Source organism: Herpailurus yagouaroundi, unplaced genomic scaffold (genome assembly GCF_014898765.1).
Source record: "Herpailurus yagouaroundi ecotype Mexico unplaced genomic scaffold, PumYag 184, whole genome shotgun sequence".
In the NCBI taxonomy this organism is placed as follows: domain Eukaryota; kingdom Metazoa; phylum Chordata; class Mammalia; order Carnivora; family Felidae; genus Herpailurus; species Herpailurus yagouaroundi.
Genome location: NW_024412415.1, coordinates 32,086,198 through 32,108,341, shown reverse-complemented (window position 1 = coordinate 32,108,341; position 22,144 = coordinate 32,086,198). Strand labels below are relative to the sequence as shown.

Below are 22,144 nucleotides of genomic sequence, written 5' to 3'. Positions count from 1 at the left end.
TAAAAATGAATAAATGCTAAAAAAAAAAAATTTTTTTTAGGTATTTATTGAGTGTGTCTCGTGTGCCACTTATTGTTTTGTGCGCTTGGAATACATCAGTGAACAAAACACAAATTTGTGTCCTTGTGGAGTTTTCATTCAGGTGGGGGGCAGTAACCAACAGACAACACAATTAGTAAATTGCACGGCAGGTTAAGGAGGTGATAAGCCATATGGAAAAAATAATGAAGCAGGGCTGGGGGTTGAGGTTGCCAGATAGACTGCAGTATTAAATTGGGTGGTCAAGGTTGGTCTCCTTGAGCACTTGAGATTTGAGGAAGGAGATGAGATGCTGCACCAGGTGGCTATCTGGGAGCAGAACGTAGCAGGCATAGGGAGTAGGTACAGCAAGAGGCCCTATGATGAAAGCACGCCTGATGTGTTTGAAGAATATCAAGGAACACACAGTGGCTGAGGGGAGAAGGTCAGAGGGGGCGGAGGATCAGGTTATTCGAGGCCTTGTAGGCCATCAGGGAAACTTTCACACCTACTTAAAGTCAGCTGGGAGCTGCTGCAGGTCATTGAGTAGAAGGGTGAAGTGATCCAGCTTTAGGTCTAAAAGGACCACCGTAGCTGCTGTGCGGAGAAAAGGTGATGGAGGTGAGGAGGAAGCAATAAGGTCTCTTAGGGGGCCATTGCCGTCCTGCAGGTAAGAGACGGTGGTGGCCCGGATCAGAGCTGTAGCAATGGAAGATGTAAGAACAGGTCAAATTCTGGATGTATCTTCAGGTAGAGCTAGCCTGATTTCCTGATGGTTTGAGGTGCGATAGAGAAAGAGAGCAGTCAAGGACTGCAGGATCTGGGCCCGAGCAATTTGAAGGATAGATTGCCGTCAACTACAATGAGGAGACTACAGATGGGGCCGACTGTGAGGGCCAGGGTGACATATGAGTAATACAGCTTTTGACATGTTATCTTTGACATGGCTACTAGACTTCCCAGTGGAGATGTCAAGTAGCCAGTTGGATAGATGTGTGGAGTTTCAGAAGAGAGGCAGATGCATGGCCTGGAAGAGCTCACCAAGGGAGTAAACGTAAATAAAGTGGACCAAGGACTTAGCCCAGGGACATTCCAACATCAGGAGAAGAGAAGGAACCAGCAAAGGAGACTGGAAAGAATGACCTATGAGGTAGGAAGATCAAGAGAGTAGAGTCCTAGAAGCAAAAGTGGAGTGCGCTTAAGGTGGAGGGAATGGTCAGCTGTGCCAGATGCTGCTCACAGGTCAGGTAAGGTGAGAACTGAGCATTGACCTCTGGATTTAGCAATATGGGGACCACTAGTGACCTTGAATAGAATAGTTTTGGGAAAGTAGGTGTAAGAGATACTGGAAGGAGAGAAATTGGAGACAGTGACTATAAACCTCTCTTGAAAATTTTGCAGAGAAAAGGAGCAAAGAAATAGGTGGGAGCTACTGAGAAGAGTATGGCTAAGTTTTATTATTTTTTTTAATTTTTTAAAATAATTTTTTAATGTTTATTTTTGAGAGAGACAGAGCACTATGGGGGGGGGGGGGTGAGGGCAGAGAGCGAGGGAGACACAGAATCCGAAGCAGGCTCCAGGCTCTGAGCTGTCAGCACAGAGCCCGATGTGAGGCTGGAGCCCACGACTGTGTGATCATGACCCGAGCAGAAATCGGACGCTTAACTGACTGAGCCACCCAGGTGTCCCAGGTTTTATTATGTTTTTAAGATCAGAACAAGAGCAGCATGTTTCTGGGCTGAAGGGAAAGAGCCAGTAAAGAATGGAAAACTGATGATGTAGGAGGGAGAAAGGAGGGTTGTCGGAGTGATGTCCTAGAGTAGGTGAGGGGCCAGCTCCAGTGGATAAGCCGAGGGATCGGCTTTGGACAGGAGGAGGAGAATGGATCTGTGGAAAGAGGCAGGAAGGGAATATATTGCTGGGTGGGGAGATACGGTGTGGAAATCTATGGAAGTTTCTTCTGATTGCTTCAATTCTCTCAGTGAAGTAGCAAGGCAGGTTCTCAGCTGAGAGGCCAGAAGGAGGTAGCATTAGGGTTTGAGGAGGGAGAAGGAAATACGGAAGTCCTCTAGAAAAGAGGATGTGAACCTAGTGATGTAAATAAAGTAAGATTGCCAGCCGGCATGAAGAGGCTCACTAGAAATGTGGTATGATAAATTTAAAGTGAAGTCAGGCAACGTGTGTGTGTGTGTGTGTGTGTGTGTTCCCCAGCTACCTTAAGCTATATGGGTGCATGAACAGAGTAATCAGTTGTGCTTTTACCAAGCAAGGGTATCCCCACAAGAGAGATGGAAGGAATTAGTGTATATAAGAGAGTAACTATGATGGTTGTGGAATTTAAAAGAAAGGGAGAAAGAATTGGTGGGGATAGGGTCAGTGAAAAGGTGATAGTTTGGAGGTGCCAGTGGAGTTGAGGAATAGTGGGATTGAAGCCCTGTTGGGATGGAGTGGGTGGAAAGGTGGGTGGTGGTCAGAGAGTGGGGAGGCATGAAATTGAAATTATGGCGGGTTTGTTGCTATTGGTGGTGATAAGGTCTTAGGCATGACTGGGAGCACATGGCTGAAGTTGGATAGAGGACAGCATCGGTAGAGGACAGAGACTGTTGGAAGGATATATATGTCTACTGAACTTGCTAGGAATTCAGGCAGTAGTATTGGAGACCATGACATTGGGCCACTAATTAAAATCGTGAAGAAATGAGGGGAGGGTGGTGGTGGGGGGGGGGGGCTGTTGGATGATGGTAGTGAAGTCCTTAGACACTTTCCTTCGAATAAAGATTGTCTTTGTGGAAATATCATTAGGCTTTTATATTTGGGGGAGATTTTAGGAGTAATTTAATCCACTGATTCTCCACTGAGACCCACTGGAGTTATGGGAGTGCATATCACATGCTACACACACGCCGTCTGGAGATCCTTGCCTGGTTCCCAGTAACAATTACTTTAACTAGTAAGTCAGCATTACCAGTTGGTTAATAGGATGATGAGTCTCTCAGCTACATTGGATTAGAAAACTGTTAGGAGGGGCACCTGAGTGGCTCAGTCGGTTAAGCATCTGCCTTTGGCTCAGGTCATGATCTCACGGTTCATGAGTTCAAGCCCCACTATGTGCTTACAGCACGGGGCCCACTTTGGATCCTCTGTTCCCCCCTCTCTCTGCCCCTCCCCTGCTCGTGCACACATGCCCCCTCCGAAGCTGTTAGGAACTTTTGAGCTAGTCTCTTCTATCCAGTACAGGAATGGCTTCTATGGCCAGATGACCATCCATCCTTTTTGGCTGAGTGCTTCAAATAACAGATCCTTCAGTACTTTGTGAAATAGTTCTAGAAGCAATTAATTTCATAGAGAAATCAAAGAACTGTGTTATTACTTAGCAGATAGAATATTTTTTTTATGCTGGTAGTTTGGGGAAAGGACATTTGCTTTACTTTGTCATGGAGTGGTGAAAATGTTCTCTCTGAATGATGTATTGTCTCTGCTTCTCCCTGTTACTGGCTTTCATTTTGATCACTCTTCTTCCTAGTCTTTCTAGGAAGTGAAGAATGGTCCAACGGCACTGGAAAAAATGTAGCTCAGGGCTACTGAAGTAATCTAGGGGAGGGGAAGAATGGAGATTGTCTCAAGTAGTAAGTTTGGAAAAACCAAAGCTGAGAAGGGATTTAATTGGAATCTGTAGTATATATAGGGTAGATACGGACTTGATTTCCCAAATCCCAGACTACTATAACTTAGGGACATTTCCTAAAGCTTAAAATGGTTTACCAATTACAAATAAAATGAAAGCATTATTGAACATAGCAGGAGGTAGTTTATGGAGCACATTACACTAAGAGATGATCCAAGCAGAAAATAGATATGGTTCCAAAAGGGGCTGCAATGAATTCTCATGAATGATAGTTGTTCCTAATTCAAGTGGAGAAAAGTACTTTACCTGAAATTTTAAGACTGTTATCTTGGAGAGCAATCACGTTTTTCTTCCCAGCATTTTTGATGCAGTATTTTTTCTATCAAGTCTTGTACTGGGTAGGTTGACTCATGTTCTTGAATTTTGTAGTGTTTAGTAAAGGGCATTGTTTTCTTTGTTATGAGAGTGTGTGTGGATTGGCCAGGTGAGGGCCTGTAAAACGGAGACTTTCCATGCGTGCGTCTTCCTTTTACAGATGGGGGGTGGGGGCGGGTGAGTGAGGCATCAGGGAGGAGAGGTGACTTACCCATTCTCACAGAGTGACTCAGTAGCTAAGGTAAGACCAGATGGCAGGTTTCCGACCAGGATTGTTGTTTGTTTTTCCATTACAGCATGTTGACTTACGTTATTGGCTGGTTAGAGAAATGAACGCAGAGCGGTTAAATAATTTACCCAGGCTGCATGGGATATTACTGGCAGAGCCAGATGAGTTCATTCCCTCAGCCTAGGTATTCTGGCATGAATGAGATTTTAATGAGACAGACTGGAAGTAGTGATCCTAGCTGAGATTTGGACGTTTTTGCTTATTGCATTTAAAATAAATCCTTTTAGAGGCGCCTGGGTGGCTCAGTGGGTTAAGCGTCCAGCTTCAGCTCAGGTCATGATCTTGCTGTTCCTGAGGTCGAGCCCCACATCCGGCTCTGGGCTGACAGCGTAGAGCCTGGAGCCTGCTTCAGATTCTGTGTCTCTGTCTCTCTCTGCCCCTCCCCTGCTCACACTCCCCTGTCTCTCTCAAAAGTAAACAAACATTAAAAAGTAAATAAAAATAAAACCTTTTAATTTTAGAGTTTTATTTTATATATTGTTTAATTGAAGTACAGCTGACATACACTGTTATTGGTTTTAGGTATACAACATGGTGATTCAATGAGTCTGTACTTTATGCCCTGCTCGCCACAGAGGAGCTACCATGTGTCACCTTGCAACGCCATTTCAGGATCACTGACTGTATTCTCTATACGCTGTACCTAATATCCCCATGATTATTCATTCCAGAACTGGAAACCTGTCCCGCCTACTACTTTTCGCCCATTTTGCCCATCCTCCACACCCTCACAACCATCAGTTTGTTCTCTGTGCTTAGGAGTCTATTTCTGCTTCTCGTTTGTTTTGTTTTTCAGATTTCACATCTAAGTGAAATCATACGATACGTGTCTCTCCTCCTGACTCATTTCACTTAGCGTAATACCCTCTAGCTTCATTCGTGTTGTCACAAATGGCAAGATTTCATTCTTTTTTATGGCTGAGCAATATTCCATTGTGGACATATATCACATCTTTATTCAGTCATCTGTCCATGGACACATGGGTTACTTCCATATCTCGGCTGCTGTAAATACTGCAGGACGCCCAGGGGTGCGTGTACCTTTTTGAATTCGTGCTTCTGTTTCCTTTGGGTAAACACCCAGTAACGGAATTACTGGATCATATGTTATTTCTATTTTTAATTTTTTGAGGAACCTGCTACTGTTTTCCACCTGACTATACCAATTTACACTCCCACCAGCTGTGTGCAAGGGTTCCCTTTTCTCCACTTCCTCGCCAATACTTGTTGTTTCTTATCTTTTTGATTCTAGCTGTTCTGACAGGTATAAGGTGATATCTCATTGTGGTTTTGATTTGCATTTCTCTGATGGTTCACAGTGATATTGAGCATCTTTTCATGTGTCTGTTGGCTTAGAAAAATGTGTGCCCATTTTTAATCCGATTATTTGTTTTTTGGTGTTGAGTTGTATACATTTTTTATATATTTTGGATATTAAGTCCTTACCAGATACATCATTTGCAAGTATCGTTTGCCAGTTGGTAGATTGCCATTTTGGTTTTTTGTTCGTTTCCTTCACTGTGCCAAAGCTTTTTATCTTGGTGTAGTCCCAATAGTTTATTTTTGTTTTTGTTTCCCTTGCCTGAGGAGACCTATCTGGAAAAAGGCTAATGTCAAAGAGATAACTGCCTATGTTTTCTTCTAGGAGTCTTATGGTTTCAGGTCTCACGTGTAGATCGTTAATCCGTTTTGAGCTTATTTTTGTGTGTGGTTAAAAAAAAATGGTCCAGTTTCATTCCTTTTTATGTAGCTGTCCAGTTTTCTCAACACCATTTATTGAAGAGATTGTCTGTTCCCCATTGTATATTCTTGCCTCCTTTGTTGCAGATTAATTGGCCTGGATTTATTTCTGGGCTCTCTGTTCTGTTGATCTATGTGTCTGTTTTTGTGCCAGTACCATATTGTTGTGATTGCTGCAGCTTCGTAGTATATCTTGAAATCTGGGATCGTGATACCTACAGCTTTGTTCTTTCTCAAGATTGCTTTGGCTGTTTGGGATCTTTTGCGGTTCCATAAAAATTTTAGGATTAATTTGGTTTTAGTTCTGGGAAAAGTGTTGATGGTAGTTTGATAGGGATTACATTGAATCTGTAGGTTGTTTTGGCTTGTGTGGACATTTTAACAATACTAACTCTTCCAGTCCATGGGCGTGGAGTAGCTTTCCATTTCTTTGTGTTGTCGTCAATTTCTTTGATCAGTGTTTTACAGTTTTCAGAGTACAAGCCTCTCCCTTCCTTGGTTAAGTTTATTCCTAAGTATTTGATATTTTTGGTGCAATTGTAAATAGAATTGTTTTCTTAATTTCTGTTTCTGCTACTTTATTATTAGTGTCTAGTCATGCAACCAACTTCCGTGTATTAATTTTGTATCCTGCAACTTTACTGGATTCGTCTGTTATTTCTGATAGTTCTTTAGCGGAGTCTTTAGGGATTTTTATCCCTATTTTATATGATGTATAGCATCATATCATCCTCAAATAATGACGGTTTAACCTCTTTCTTGCCGATTGGATGCCCTTTATTTCTTTTTTTGTCTGTTTGCTGTGGTTAGGACTTCTAGTACTGTGTTGAATAAAAGTGGTGTATTTGGACATCCTTGTCTTTTTCCTGATCTTAGAGGAAAAGCTCTATTTTTCACCACTGAGTGTGATGTTAAGCTGTGGGTTTTTCACACACAGCCTTTATTATGTCAAGGTATGTAGCCTCTAAATCCGCTTTGTTGAGGTTTTTTATCATGAATGGTTGTTGATTTTGTCACGTGCTCTTTCTGCGTATATTGAGATCATACGATTTTTATTTTTCATTTTGTTAACGTGGTATATATCAATCACATTGATTTGCAAATATTGAACTATCCTTGTATCCCTGGGATAAATCTCACTTGATCGTGATAAATGATTCTTTTAATGTATTATTGAATCCAGTTTGCTAATATTTTGTTGAGGATTTTTTGCATATATGTTCGTCAGGGATAGTGGCCTGTAGTTTTCTTGTTTTGTAGTGTCTTTGTCTGGTTTTGGTATCAGGGTAATGCTAGCCTCGTGGAATGCATTTGGAAGCTTTCCTTCCCCTTCTGTTTTTTGGAATAGTTTGAGGAAAATAGGTATTAACTCTTCTTTAAATGTTTAGTAGAATTCACCTGTTAGTCCATCTGGTCGTAAACTTTTGTTTGTTGGGAGTTTTTTTGGTTACTGATTCAATTTCATTACCAGTAATTGGTTTGTTCAAATTTTCTATTTCTGATTAAGTTTTAGAGGATTGTATGATTCTAGGGATTTATCCATTTTTTCTAGGTTGTCTAATTTGTCAGCATATAATTTTTTGTAGAGTCTTAATAATCATTTGTATTTCTGTGGTGTTATTATTTCCCCTTTCATTTCTGATTTATTTTTATTTATTTATTTATTTTTTACATAGGTCTTCTCTCTTTTTTTCTTGGTAGGTCTGGCTTATCAATATTTTTTATCTTTTCAAAGAACCAGCTCTCAGTTTCATGGATTCTTTTTTCCTGTTGATTTTATGGTCTGGTAATTCATTTATTTCTGCACTGATCTTTATTATTTTCTTCCTTCTCCTAATTTTGGGCTTGGTTTGTTCTTTTTTTTTTCCTAGTTCCTTTAGGTGTAAGGTTAAATTGTTTGAGATTTTTCTTTGTTTCCTGTATCGCTATAAATTTCTGTAAGGGAAATTTTGTTTAGAGGGATGCTTTTGCTGTATCTCAAAGGTTTTGGACCATGATGTTTTCATTTTCATTTGTCTCCAGGTACTTTTTAATTTCCTCTTTGATTTCTTCCCTGACCCTTTGGCTGTTTAGTAGCATGTTTTTGGGTTTTTTTAGCCGCCACATGTTTGTGTTTTTTTCCCAGTTTTTTTTTTCTCGTAATTGATTTCTAGTTTCATATTGTTGTGCTCAGAAAATATACATCATACGATTTCAATCTTAAGTTTATTGAGACTTGTTTTGTGACCTAACATATGATGTATCCTAGAGGATGTTCCATGTGTACTTGAAAAGAAGGTGTATTCTGTCATTTTTGGTTGGAGTGTTCTGTATATAGCTGTCAAGTCCATTTGGTCTAATGTGCCATTCAAAGACACCGTTTCATTATTGATTTTCTGCCTGGATGTAACCGGGGTGCTGAAGTCCCCCATTATTATTATATTATTGTCAGTTTCTCCCTTTATGTCTGCTGATATTCGCCTTATGTATTTAGATGCTCCAGTGTTGGGTGCATAGATATTTACAATCGTGATATTCTCTTGTTGGGTTTAAAATAAATCCTTTTTAAAAGGCTGTCTGAAATGGTGGGTCTATTCTATTGTTCTACACTTAATCCTGAGTACCGATAAAGCTCTAGATAGTTAATGTAATAAATACTTACACATTACTTGTGAGCGTAAGATAGTTTATTTTAAATCATTTAGAGTCACAAGGAATTATTCTCTTTAGTTTGAGGTAAAACTCTTATGTACACAGGTGCTCAGTTAAAGTGTTTTTGTCACTTAATTTCATATTGTAAAAGCAAACAGGTAAAATTATAGTACTAAAGTTGTAGGCATATTATTAGTCTAGAAAGAGATTTAAAAATCTTCCTAATAAGAGACGTAACTTTTGGGTTAACTTATAATAACCTGGTTTTATATTCTTGGTGCTACCAGTGTCTTGTTTCATAAACATTCTTAATGGGGCATCATTGCCCCCAAAGGGGTGAAAATTGATTCTGGGGGGTAAAAAAAATTATTCCTTTTATATATGAAGCACAGATCTACATATACTGTGTAAACATACATGCAGTATGTTTGTGATAATATTTCCGTGGGGAGGGTGTGTCATGCATGATTAGGAATAAAAGTCTAAAAAGGCCAAGTGGAGTTGTATTTAACCCTAGTACCTGGCACAGAGCTTCTAAGGTAATATTATAAATTAGTAATTGGTTTGTGTCCTGATCCTGAAACAGCTCCAGATCTATAAAGGTGAAGGGAGCATCTTTTATTATTCAATAACAAGCCCCTTTTCAACCACACCTGAGTTATGTTAACTTTGGAAAGCCCCTAAACGTGGGGGGCTGGTTGTCAGGGGAACCAGCCACTTGAGTAGAGGGTTGCAACCTTTAGCCCCACCCCCTGACTTCCAGGGCTGATGGTTGAGTTAGGCACCTAGGGTGCAAGATTTAGTCAATCGTGCCTGTGTAAGGGAACCTCCCTAGAAACCCTAAGCAACCTTCCAGGTTGGTGGACACACTGAGGCACTGGGAAGGTAGCACACTCTGATTCGTCGCCCTGTGCGTCTCTTCCATTTGGCTGTTCCCGAGTTACATTCTTTCATTTTAAATTGGTGAGTTTAGTAAGTTACCTGACTTGAGTTCTGTGAGCCATCCTAGCAAAGTATGGAACCAAGGGAGGGGTCGTGGGAACTCTCAATTTATAGCCAGTTGGGAGTTCAGGTGACCACCGAGACTTGTATTTGGTGTCTGAAGTTGGCGGGGAAGCGAGGGCAGCCTTGTGGGATTGCGCCCTCAGCATGGGGGGTCTGGGCTAACTGTAGGCGTTAGTATCAGAATCGTAAATTGTAGGACATCCAATTGACATTATACGAGAATTGGAGAATTGTACGGTGTGGAAAAACCCACACATCTGGTGTCAGAAGTGTTGGTTGTGAGTAGAGAAGGAAACACCAGTTTTTCCTTTAGGGGCCATGATGAAAATGGTTGAGAAACAGTGAGCTGAAGGATATATTCTAAAGTCTTCCTCAGGGGCGCCTGGGTGGCGCAGTCGGTTAAGCGTCCGACTTCAGCCAGGTCACGATCTCGCGGTCCGGGAGTTCGAGCCCCGCGTCGGGCTCTGGGCTGATGGCTCGGAGCCTGGAGCCTGTTTCCGATTCTGTGTCTCCCTCTCTCTCTGCCCCTCGCCCGTTCATGTTCTGTCTCTCTCTGTCCCAAAAATAAATAAAAACGTTGAAAAAAAAATTTTTAAACTCTTCCTCAGAGGAAATGCCCAGATTCCACTGTCTTCATTGTAATCTAGTTTCTAGTGATGCAGGTGGGTAAGGATTAAGCAGAATTTTAATAGTGGAAACAGCAATTCTTTCATTTGATAGTTTTCTGTGTTCCCATTATAAATGGAAAGAATTAGGGGTACCTGGGTGGCTCAGTTGGTTGAGCAACCAACTTCGGCTCAGGTCATGATCTCACGGTTCATGAGTTCAAGCCCCGCATCTGGCTCTGTGCTGACAGCTCAGAGCCTGGAGCCTGCTTCCGATTCCGTGTCTCCATTCTCTTCTCTGCCCCTCCCCTGCTCGCTCTCTCTCTGTCAAAAATAAATATTAAAAAAAATTTTGTTTAAATAAAAAGAAATAATCATGTATTAATGTATGCTTCCCCCGAATTTACTTGGTAACAAGACACTAAAGTAGAAATCCCAGATTCCAGTTTAAGGAACCATTTACAACTGGGGTACAGAACAGTGGCAAGAAATAAGTACCAAAAACACAAGGTCTGTCTGGTTACCTGATACCTAGCCTACTCTCTTGAGAAAGTAGATGGCCAATGCCCTTAGTATATATATATATTTTTTAAAAGAGAGGGTAAAGAATGATTGAATAAAAATTTAATCATTAAATTTAATGTTATCGGAAAATAAAACAACATCAAATTAATGAGAGGGAGAGTGGTAAACAAAGAGGGTTCTAGAGGGTCTGTCTCTGCCTTGGTCATCTTGGGAAAATGGCATCATGTCTCTGGACCCCAGCTTCCTCATCTCTAGCATAGGGTAGAATTATACCAACATTACATTCTGTGGACTCACATTCCTTGAATCAGACTGAGTCGCTCCTCTTTGTATCCCATGCCTAATATCGTGGAACTTTTGAAGGAATGATTTGAATGATCTCTTAACACTTGGCTAACTGTGAACGTTGTGGTCAAAAATAAAATAAATAGATCCATGTGTGTACGTGTGTGTGTGCGCGTGTACTGAAGGCATAACTTGGTGGAAGAGGTTTGTTGTAAGAGAACAAGGGGAAGAGGGCATTGTGAATAATTAGAGAAGATGGAGTAAATGAGTCAAATGATGAGGCTATGGTTTAAAAAAAAATCGCCCCCCAAATTGCCCATAAGCAAAATGAATGGTGGGAGATCCCCTCAGGCTAGTCACCCTGGAGGGTAAGGCAGGCCCCGCCTGTGGCCACCATGTGGCCTGTGGCCACCATGCGAAACATTTTTGGTAGTTTTCCTTTGGTATTCTTTCTAGAACTGGTTATGAACTACATAAGAAAAGTCCTCTTTTTCTTTAGGGTAACATCTTATGGTTCCCCACACTTGGTTCTGAATGACTTTTCACTTGATTCTAAACATTCCTTTGAGGATTTTCAAGAGTGTGCTTCAGGCTCTAGAGATAGGACTCTATGGTGGAGTCGTGATTGAAATTAGTGTAGGGGCGCTTGGGTGGCTCAGTCGGTTGGGCATCTGACTTCAGCTCAGGTCACGATCTCGCAGTTTGTGGGTTTGAGCCCCGCGTCAGGCTCTTTGCTGATGGCTCAGAGCCTGGAGCCTGCTTCGGGTTCTGTGTCTCCTCCTCTCTCTGTTCCTCCCCTGCTCACACTCTGTCTCTCTCTCTCTCTCTCTCTCTCTCTCAAAAATAAATAAAGATTTAAAAAATTAAAAAGAAATTAGTGTAAAGCTTTCCTTTACAACTTTGGAAAAGACAGTACTCATTCTGATGTTTAGTGCAGTTTGTTAAGAAATTGTGTGTATGCGTGCATAGAGAAAAGGAGCAGGAGGACATATACCAAAGCATTGATTGGCATCTCTTATGGTTTCATTTTCTTCTTTATACTGTTCTCTACTTCCCGAATTTTCTATGGTGAACATTTCGTTTATAGTCAGGATAAAGGGAAAAAGCATAGTCTGGTTACTTTCTGGTTATGTTCATTGTATCTTCAGGTATTGGCAGAAACAGTTCTAGACTTGGGAGCAGGTGCCCAGGTGTGGGAGAGCACGGATTCACGTACTGCCAGCTACGGTGCATCAGAGTTTTGTCTTTTCAAGCAATAAATAGTTCATTGAAAGAGAATAAATCAGTTTTTCTAATTCTTCTGTGATTTCAGAATCATTCATTTCATTATGTCAAGCAGAAGGTGGAATGTGATAGGGGCGCCTGGGTGGCTCAGTCGGTTAAGTGTCTGACTTCTGCTCAGGTCATGATCTCACGGTTTGTGAGTTCCAGCTCTGCATCGGGCTGTGTGCTGACGGCTCAGAGCCCGGAGCCTGCTTCGGATTCTGTCTCCTTCTCTCTCTGCTCCTCTCCCACTCACACTCTGTCTCTCTCCTCTCTCAAAATTAAACATTAAAAAAAAAACCAACTTTTTTTTTTAAAGAAGTGGAATGTGAAAAAGATGTGTAGGCTTATTTCCCAAATACTAGTGAAATCATTTTTGATGGAGTACTTGCTTAAAATAAGTTTTCATGGGGGCGCCTGGGTGGCGCAGTCGGTTAAGCGGCCGACTTCAGCTCAGGTCACGATCTCGCGGTCCGTGAGTTCGAGCCCCGCGTCAGGCTCTGGGCTGATGGCTCAGAGCCTGGAGCCTGTTTCCGATTCTGTGTCTCCCTCTCTCTCTGCCCCTCCCCCATTCAAGCTCTGTCTCTCTCTGTCCCAAAAAAAATAAATAAACATTAAAAAAAATTTTTTTTTTAAATAAAAAATAAGTTTTCATGGTGTGATTTAAAAATAAGAAAAAATAGGCCCAGCTTCTCTATGGAAGTCGAAAATCTTAGCTGTGGTGTAAGTGGGGTCACGTGTATCACTGGGTAGAAAACAAAATATTTTGTGGGGAGAGAAAGGGGATGTAAAGAAAAGTTGAACTTCTACAGATGGTGCCAACTAATTGCCGCTTTAAAGAAATAAAAGCTGAATATGGACACAGAAGATACATAACAGGTCATCTAAGACGTTTTGGCTGTGTGGTCGTGGAAATGCTTAATATTGTAGCTGTGTTGTGTAGAAATTTGAAGTAAAAACCTCTCTGGCTGACACAGTGCAGCCTGAGTCCTATCAGGCCGTCAGCGGATATCCCAGCCTCCTTCGTATGTTTAACCTTCTGCTAAAATTTCCCTTTGGGCCCGAGTTTTCAGTTCTGTAAGTGTCTCAGGGAATGGAAGTCACAGTTGCTGTGTGAAGTGCATGTTACGTTTCTATAAAAATCCCGGGCTTTTATTTTATTTTTTTAATGTTTCTATTTTATTTTTGAGAGAGAGAGAGAGACAGAGCATGAGTGGGGGAGGGGCAGAGAGAGAGAGGGAGACACAGAATCCAAAGGAGGCTCCAGGCTCCTAAGCTGTCGGCACAGAGCCCGATGCGGGTCTCAAACCCACAAACTGTGAGATCATGACCTGAGCCGAAGTTGGTCGCTCAACCGACTGAGCGCCCCAAGCGTCCCCAAAATCCTGTGCTTTTAGATTTATGAAGAGATACCCAAACACTGCCATCTATATGAAATTTTCTGGAAACTTATTACAAAAATAAATATATAAATAGAAGCTCCTCCCCAAGGCACATGAAATCTTTATTCTAGAGGCCATAGCTCTGTTTCGGACACTTGTGTAAGAATTCTGTGCTAATGACCAGCACCACTAGAGTTTTTCATGACTATCCTTTTTAAAATCTAGTATTCCACAGGTGCCAATTGAGTAGTCTGAAATGGAATTAGATGTTTTTAGGACCAGAGTTTAATATACTTACTGTGCCTTCCAGAAGAATTTATTTCCCACCATTAACAACTTCCCTTTTCTCTAGCTCTGAAGCTCCAGAAGAATCCGTTCAGTAAGTGGATTAATTTATTCCTTCCTGGTGTAGTGTTTTGTGGCATCGATAAAACGAGAGGGGCAAAAGCCAATTTCAACAACTACCTGCTAAAGAAATAAATTCTTCTTAATAGGGATGATATTTCCATGCCCTGAGTCCTGGGGAGAAAAATCTGGCAAACAAGAAAAGATTTATGTAATCCTTTCCTATGAGAATGGTTTTACAGTGGGTGCACACGGGCAGAATTTTGCTAAACACGTTTTGAACTAGGCAGGACTGAGTTTCTTTAAAGCCGTAGGTGGATAAAATATCATCCAAGTTTTTTTGAGCAACATTAATGTGCGAGCGATCCGCTTTGTATAAACAAGAATGAATTGCTTTTCTAATCATGACAATTGCTATGGTTCTGATCTCCTTAAAATATAAGCAGGGGAACATTGTGAACTCTCTTGTCAGTTGACTACATTTCTCCGTTGTTTATAAGAAAATCCTGAGTGAAAGTCCTTCCAGCTTATTATAATTAGTCCAAAACCTGATTATAAACTCGTAGTCATCTGTGAACCTTAAAAGGATTAGGAAACTTAAGGTTATTGTTTTTCTATTTAGTAATTTTTTTAAAAAGCCCAGCTAATTCAGAGCTACTGTAAGAGAGGCAAAAGAGTACCTCTTCATAAAATCACAGACACCTAGGGCAGAAAGGACCTTCACAACCATGAATATAGCACTCCTCTTATTTGGCGGATCAAAAAATTGAGACACAGAAAGATTCATTAATTTGCCCGCGATCACATGGGGAGGCAGAGCCAGGAATGAAATCCAAGCTTTCTGACCTGGAGCCCAGTTCTCTTCCCACTATTCAGACTTTTTCGTGATCTACAGTGATGAGTCTGGCTCTTCTAACTCCTGTCCCTCCCAGACCCCCTCCTTGGAGGCAGCCACTATAAAGAATGAGGGACTTAGGGGTGCCTGGGTGGCTCAGTCAGTTAAGTGTCCGACTCCGGCTTAGGTCATGATTTCGCGGTTCGTGAGTTCGAGCCCCGAGTCCAGCCCTGTGCTGACAGCTCGGAGCCTGCAGCCTGCTTCAGATTCATATTCTCTCTCTCTCTCTCTCTCTCTCTCTCTCTCTCTCAAAAATAAGTAAAAACATTAACAACATTAAAAAAAAAAAAAAGAACAAGGGACTTTAAACAGACTGTTTTGATCAAACAATATGCCTAAGTTGACACAACATTGCCTTAGTCTTCATGGATTGCAGCCTGGCCTGCCAAGTTTAGGTGATGCCCAACAGAGGAAAAACATAAGCCGTGGAATTAGAATAGGCAGGGATTTGTGAATTGGATTTGAAGATTACCCCAAGCCCACTGTATTTCCAGTAACAGAGGTGAGGACTCTCTTACAGCAGTACCCTATTACTCAGGTACTGCCTTGTGTACAAAGAGCCTCAAGTCTACTCTAAGAGCTCCATGACATGGAGAATCCCTGTCAGAGCACTGAACTGTGTACAACTGCTTTAAAATCTATAGCACATTGGACCAAATATCCCAGGCTCTCTGAAGCCATCGGCGTGAGACACCACATGGATCTACTTCTCTCAGCCTCTGGGTCTCCGCTGCCTTCCTTGGTGACACCTTAGCGCTTGGTCCTTGCGTGAGACGCACCCGAGCACTTGGCCTGGCGTGTTCCTGGCAGAGTGACCGAGTTGGATGAGGAGGTAAAAGGGGCTCCAGGGGTACGTGGACGCTGGGGTACGGTGTGAGAAAATCAACAGGCCCCTGGTGCTGCCCAGCGCCGACACAGGTCCTACAGCGGGCAGGGTACGCGCGGGGTGAGAGGCCGAGCTGGAAAAAAGCTGTGCGGCCTAGCATGTGTGGTCATTGTGGTGTCGAAGGACGGAGACGGCAGGTGTCTCTCTGTTGTCAGCACCTCTGTGTGACTGTCTGGCAACAGATTTCACACGACGGGGGTAGGACCTAGGAACCTCTAGGTGGTTTAAAGAGCTGAGGATGGGTCCGGGGAAGGGACAGATAGAGGAAAGGCAAGGGGAAGGAAGATAGCTTTTTGACAGCTGTACCTTTAGACTCCTGGATTGTGGGTGTCGCCTTCTACTCTAAAGTAGTGATTTTCTTTTCTTTTTGTCCTTCCGACTTCCCTGATCCCTGTCCTTCAAAGATTCTCCTGGAGTATGTGTGAGAAGTTCAGCTTTCGGGGCACCTGGCTGGCTCAGTTGGAAGAGCGTGCGACTCTTGATCTTGGGCTCATGAGTTTGAGCCTCACGGTGGGCGTAGCGATCACTAAAAATAAATAAATAAGTAAACTTCGAGATATGGAAGTTCAGCTTCCTTGGTGTCTGCCCCAGAGATTCTGCTTCAGTGAGTCTGAGATAGGGTCCTTGAATACCTAGCTAGTTTTCATAGGTGTTCCAGGTGATTCTGAGGAAGCTGTGATTGGTGCTAGGGCTGTCGTCATTTCTAGATGTTCTGCTCCAGATTTGTCCTCCATTGTAAATACAAACATTAAGAGTATAGGGAGTCCTTATCTCTTACAAAATGAAAGCTTTATTTTAAAAAGCATGCATGCTCCTTTTCACCTGATGATAACGCACCTGTGTTGCTTTTTTGTAAACATTTCTGAACATTTGAAACACCGTTTGAAACACTGCCATATTGGCTCATAGTGACTATTAAAACATGAGTGCTGTTAACCTTTGCAAAAGAACCACTGAGTGGTCTTGTTTGTTGTGGTGGACCTGCCATTATATTTGGCCTGGACCTGTGTCTGTGAGTTTTAAAAATTATTCAGAATTGAGAGAGTATGGTGATTGTTGGTGACTATTTTCTTAAGAAGTTTTTATTCCAAAAAAATTCATATTTTCAAATAACAAGTATGATGAAAATGCAAGCACGAGTCCATGCATTAAGATCTATAAATTCCTGGGGCGCCTGGGTGGCTCAGTCGGTTAAGCGGCCGACTTTGGCTCAGGTCATGATCTCACAGTTTGTGGGTTCGAGCCCCACATCGGGCTCTGTGCTGACAGCTCAGAGCCTGGAGCCTGTTTCGGATTCTGTGTCTGCCTCTCTCTGACCCTCCCCCGTTCATGCTCTGTCTCTCTTTGTCTCAAAAATAAATAAACGTTAAAAAAAAAAAAATTTTTTTTAAAGATCTATAAATTCCTAATGTCCCAGAGTAACAGTTTTTATAGTTAGAACTTTTATAATGAGGAAATAGCCACTGTGTCTTTATCACAGTCATTTTAACACTTCACAACGTAAATAACAAATGTCCGTGACTGGATTGTTTTCTTTTCAGATAGGAACCAAGGCTTTAGCCTTCTCAGCTCATTGGCTGGAGCAAACCATAGCATTGGGTCAGCAGAGATGCGTCACTCAGAGGTAAAGATTTTTCCTGGATCCTTTGGTTTTAATTTCTCCTTGTCATTATGACTCTTTATACCATTTGTCATTTTTTCCTTTCCATTTAAGAGGCAGCAGAAAATAGTTAAGGATAAAAAGAGAATCTAAAACAGTCCTCTTGTGCCTGGTGCCTGTTGAGAGGAGGCTGGTCCAGCATTAAAGCAGTAAGCCCTTTCCAGATGATCACAGTTTAGGCTCCCCCATGGGGTTTTTTGGGCGAGCGTACTTTAAAAAGCGTGCTAGGATTTCCTTGAGACATAAAGTTGCCTGCAGATCTTTATGAAATAAAATTGATGGTTCTTTCTCAATACTTCCCATGTACGAGGCCCTGTACAAACCAGAGGCAGGGTCCCTGTCCTCAGTGAAGTTCCTAGTCTGACTTCAACCCTGTGTCCTCAAGGTCTTTGGTCCAAGTGTGCCTTGGTCAGCTTGCTGGAACCAAGAGCAAATGACACAGTGCCATGTGGTCTTTCCAGGCAACTTTTTCATCAGTCTTGAGCTCTTTGAGAAATACTTATGTTGATTTTTGCATTTTGAATAAAACATGGCTCTTAAAGCAAACAAAAAACCACGTTTTAATAGCCAGTAGCAGAATCATAACACTTTCTAGTTTTTCCTTGAGGGAAAATACTCCTGAGTTGGTGAATTTTTAGCCTCTGATTTTTTTTTTTTTTTTTTTTTTTTATGTGACATCAACTCTTCTTCCATCTCTCTTTGTCTCTAGCTCCCATTATTGCTTCTCTAGAGCCAACTGGGGAGTGGAAGTGTGAGCCTTTTTGGCTTTAGTTCTGAAATAGCCTGCAATTAAATTACTGCTTGTGTGTATTTCCCTCAACAGCAGCCCCGTTTGCCAGCAGCAGCTAGGACTGAATCTCTCTTGGATCATCGGGGCGGTGCATCTAACACAACAGATGCCCAGGCAGATAGCATCGTGGGTAAGTTCCTCCTTTGGCTGCCAGGAGACAGCTCTGTGGAACTTGGAATAGGTGTGGGACATACATCATCGAGGGGGAAATTGACTTTGAAGATGAACAAGGGAAGAAAATGGATTGTGTACCCCAATGAACGTGAGCCTGGTGGATGGCTATCAGCAAGGGAGGGAGAATCGCTATATAAGCAATCTGCGGGTACCATTTTCTCTCTGATTCTCTCAGCAGGATCCTGATCCAGATCATCTTAGCTGAGACAGACAGAACCAGGTGGTGAAACAGCTTTATATCTCCATATTCCAGTTTTTTTCATAGTATTTAACAGTTGGCAGAATTGATGATAACAAGAATAATACAACTTTATAAGCCCTTTCACATCCTTTTAAAGTTCCTTTATATCTACTTTCCTGTGTTGGGTAATGAAGTTCAGCAGAAAAGTTATTTTATGGAGATGACACTGAGGCCCAGAGCAGTTTAATAGCTTGTCCAAGGGCATCTAACAAGAGGGTCCTGGAACTGAAACTCGAATCCACTCAGATGTCCAAAAGCCATGGGATGTGGTTGATAATAACTGTAAACGTTCTCTTGTTGTGGAACTGCGGACAGTTCTGCGTTCTCGCGATGCCACCACGGAGGGCCCATGTGCAGCTTTTAAAACACTTTCTGATTAGAAGATAGTCCAGTAGAAAACTGAAGTGTTTGGTAATAGAAACATATAAAGAAGGAAAAATTACATATAATCTCTTTACTCTTTCATATATTCAACCTTGTCTTCTAGTTGGGTCCCTCCTATTGGTTAAAAAAAAATTTTTTTTAATGTGTTTATTTTTGAGAGAGAGACAGAGCATGAGTGGGGGAGGGGCAGAGAGAGAGAGAGGGAGACACAGAATCTGAAGCAGGCTCCAGGCTCTGAGCTGTCAGCACAGAGCCCGACACGGGGCTCCAACTCAGGAACAGCGAGATCATGACCTCGGCTGAAGTCAGACGCTTAACCAACTGAGCCACCCAGGTGCCCTTCTCCTATTGGTTTTAGACGTGCTAAAGTCTCTGTCATGGGAAAAAAAAAAACAAAAACAAACAACAGTAACCACACTGAAGAGGTAGGGAAGACAAGAACTGGCCTGAATAACATGGGGAAACAGCATCTGCTAAATACCATGAGGCTAAAAACAGAACTGAACAGAAATAGTGAACTCTGCTTAATACATTTGATCCTCACAGGAGTATGGTTTAGAAATCCTGACACAATATATATTTTAGATGTATCAGGGTTGAAAACATTTAAAAAATATAGATAATGAGCGCTAGGTTTCTCACTGTCCGAGAAAGAAGTCACATAAGGAAAGAAGAAGGCGGGATGCACCGTTTGGTACTGGGCTGGAACTGAAAGTTAGTTAGCGTGACGGCATACTTCTGCGCTAGAGCAATAGAGAGAGACGTGTGTACGCGTCCTACCGCTTTCCACTGAGAGGGCCTGGAAGCACCATACTCCAATAGCAGTTGGCACCTTTAGCATTTAAATTCTTTTTTTTTTTTTTTAATATTTATTTATTTTTGAGAGACAGAGATAGAGAGCGAGTGGGGGAGGGGCAGAGGGAAAGGGAGACACAGAATCCGAAGCAGGCTTCAGGCTCCCAGCTGTCAGCACGGAGCCCGACGTGGGGCTTGAACTTATAAAACGCAAGGTCATGACCTGAGCCAAAGTCGGACGTTTAGCTGACAGAGCCACCCAGGCGCTCCACCACCCTCAGCATTTAGATCTTGGTTTTTAAATACCATCCTCCAATAAAAGGATCCAGGGTCACTTGGAGAAGTGATTGATTCCAAGGCTAGAGACCAGAAAAATGCAGGATGAGCCTAGAGTTATCCTGTGGGGCCAGAACGTGAGGAGGTACTGGAAGAAAAAAAAAAAAAAAAAAAAAAAGGGAGCATGTTAAAAGGGCACCGGAACCAACTTGAAAGAGCTTCCTGTGGCTCATGCTGGAACAATTTGACCAGTAAAAATGAATTTAGTAGGGGCTCTGGGTGGCTTAGTCGGTTAAGCGTCCGACTTCAGCTCAGGTCATGATCTCATGAATCGTGGGTTCGGGTCCCGCGTTGGGCTCTGTGTTGACAGCTCAGAGCCTGGAGCCTGCTTCCGATTCTGTGTCTGGGGGCCCCCCCCCCCTCTCAATAAATAAACATTAAAAAAATGAATTTAGTATTGGGCTGTAATCCACAGAATAAACTAAAATATCTATGAATCCATACTAGCATAAGAAATAACTGAGTAAAAAAACAACCAGGGAAAAAAGGGAAGTTCTCCTTTATGGAAGAATTCTGGTAAAGGTAGAAGGAATGAGGGAAAGAAAAATCATCATTAGCCACACACCACAGTAATAATTGTCATTGTGGCCAAGATCCACTGATCCACATGAAACTTAGGAGATGAAATTTTGAGAAGAGACACAATGCTTGCATGTTCCACAGTATCTTCCCCAAGATATTTATTTAGTACAGAGAGGATAATAGTAGCTTTACACTGGAGACACCCGGCGGACACCAGTTTTAACATCAGTGGTAATAAGACACACTGACATCACCTGTCCCCTGACAGGAGGCACTGAAAGGGCACATCACTTTTGTGGTCTTCATGCCAAAGGGGCATAGCCTCAGCCTAATAAGAAACCATCAGACAAACCCAGTTGGAGGGACATGATACAAAATAACTGACGAGTACTCTTCAAAGGTGTCAAAGTCATGAAGGATGACAGAAGTCTAAGGAACTATCACACTTTGAAGAAGACTAAAGAGATCTGACGGCTGAATTCTGTGTAAGATCCTGGAACAGGATATTAGTGGGAAAACTGGTGAGGTCTGAATGAAGTCTGTAGTTTAGTTAATAGCACTTTACCATTTTGAACTTCTTGACATCCATAATTGTCCTTTAGTTACATAAGATGTTAATGCCAGGGGAGGAAGGCGGAACTTACTATTTTCGTAACTTTTTGGTAGTACCGAAATTATGTCAAAATTAAAGAAACAAAGGCAAAACCAAACCAACAAAGGTAAAACATCTGTCAACCCCGCAGCTCCCTCCTCTCTACTGAACTTCTTTCCGTCCCTCACCCACTATTACTCTTCAGCTTTTGTCCCATTTGCCACTGAAACAGCTCACCAGTGACCTCCATGCCACTAAAGTCCGTAGACATTTTCCAGTCCTTGTCTTCACCTCTTGACAGCATTCAACATTGTGGATCGGTTCCTTTTTGAAACATTTTCTTTGGCTCACCTAGCACATGTCCTGGTTTTCTTCTTACCTCTCTGGTTATTCCTTCTCTTTCTTTGATAGATGACCCTCCTTTACCCAGCCTTCACATATTGCCATCCCTCATCACTCCATCTACCCTCCTCTGCCAAATCTATATTTAAGCATGAAGTGCTTCTATGTTCAGTTACCGTTTATACACAGATAAATCACAGATTTTTATCTCCAGCCCCGTATGTCAACTGCCTACGTGAAATGTCCATTGAAATTTGTCCAAAGCGAATTTATTAACCAAAATGCATTTTTAACACCAAATTCTCTGTATGGCATTGTAGTAGATGCAAAGAATTAGAAGTTGTCCTTGTCTTCAAGCAGCTTACAGCCTAAAAATGTAGAGACAGGCCTTGCGATGTAATGCTTAAAGTCGTGGGCCTGGGGTCCTGGACAACTGGGT

At 42.1% G+C, this 22,144-nt stretch overlaps 1 protein-coding gene across 2 annotated transcripts in view; it reads left to right on the top strand.

The window, feature by feature from the left end:
- AAGAB (alpha and gamma adaptin binding protein) overlaps positions 1–22,144 on the top strand; it is a 55,956-nt gene that overhangs the window by 29,751 nt on the left and 4,061 nt on the right. For both annotated transcript variants that reach the window (XM_040493064.1, XM_040493065.1), the window contains exons 6-7: positions 17,411–17,493; positions 18,353–18,449. In XM_040493064.1, coding sequence (XP_040348998.1) covers positions 17,411–17,493; positions 18,353–18,449 — 180 coding nt within the window. The remainder of the gene's footprint in view (positions 1–17,410; positions 17,494–18,352; positions 18,450–22,144) is intronic.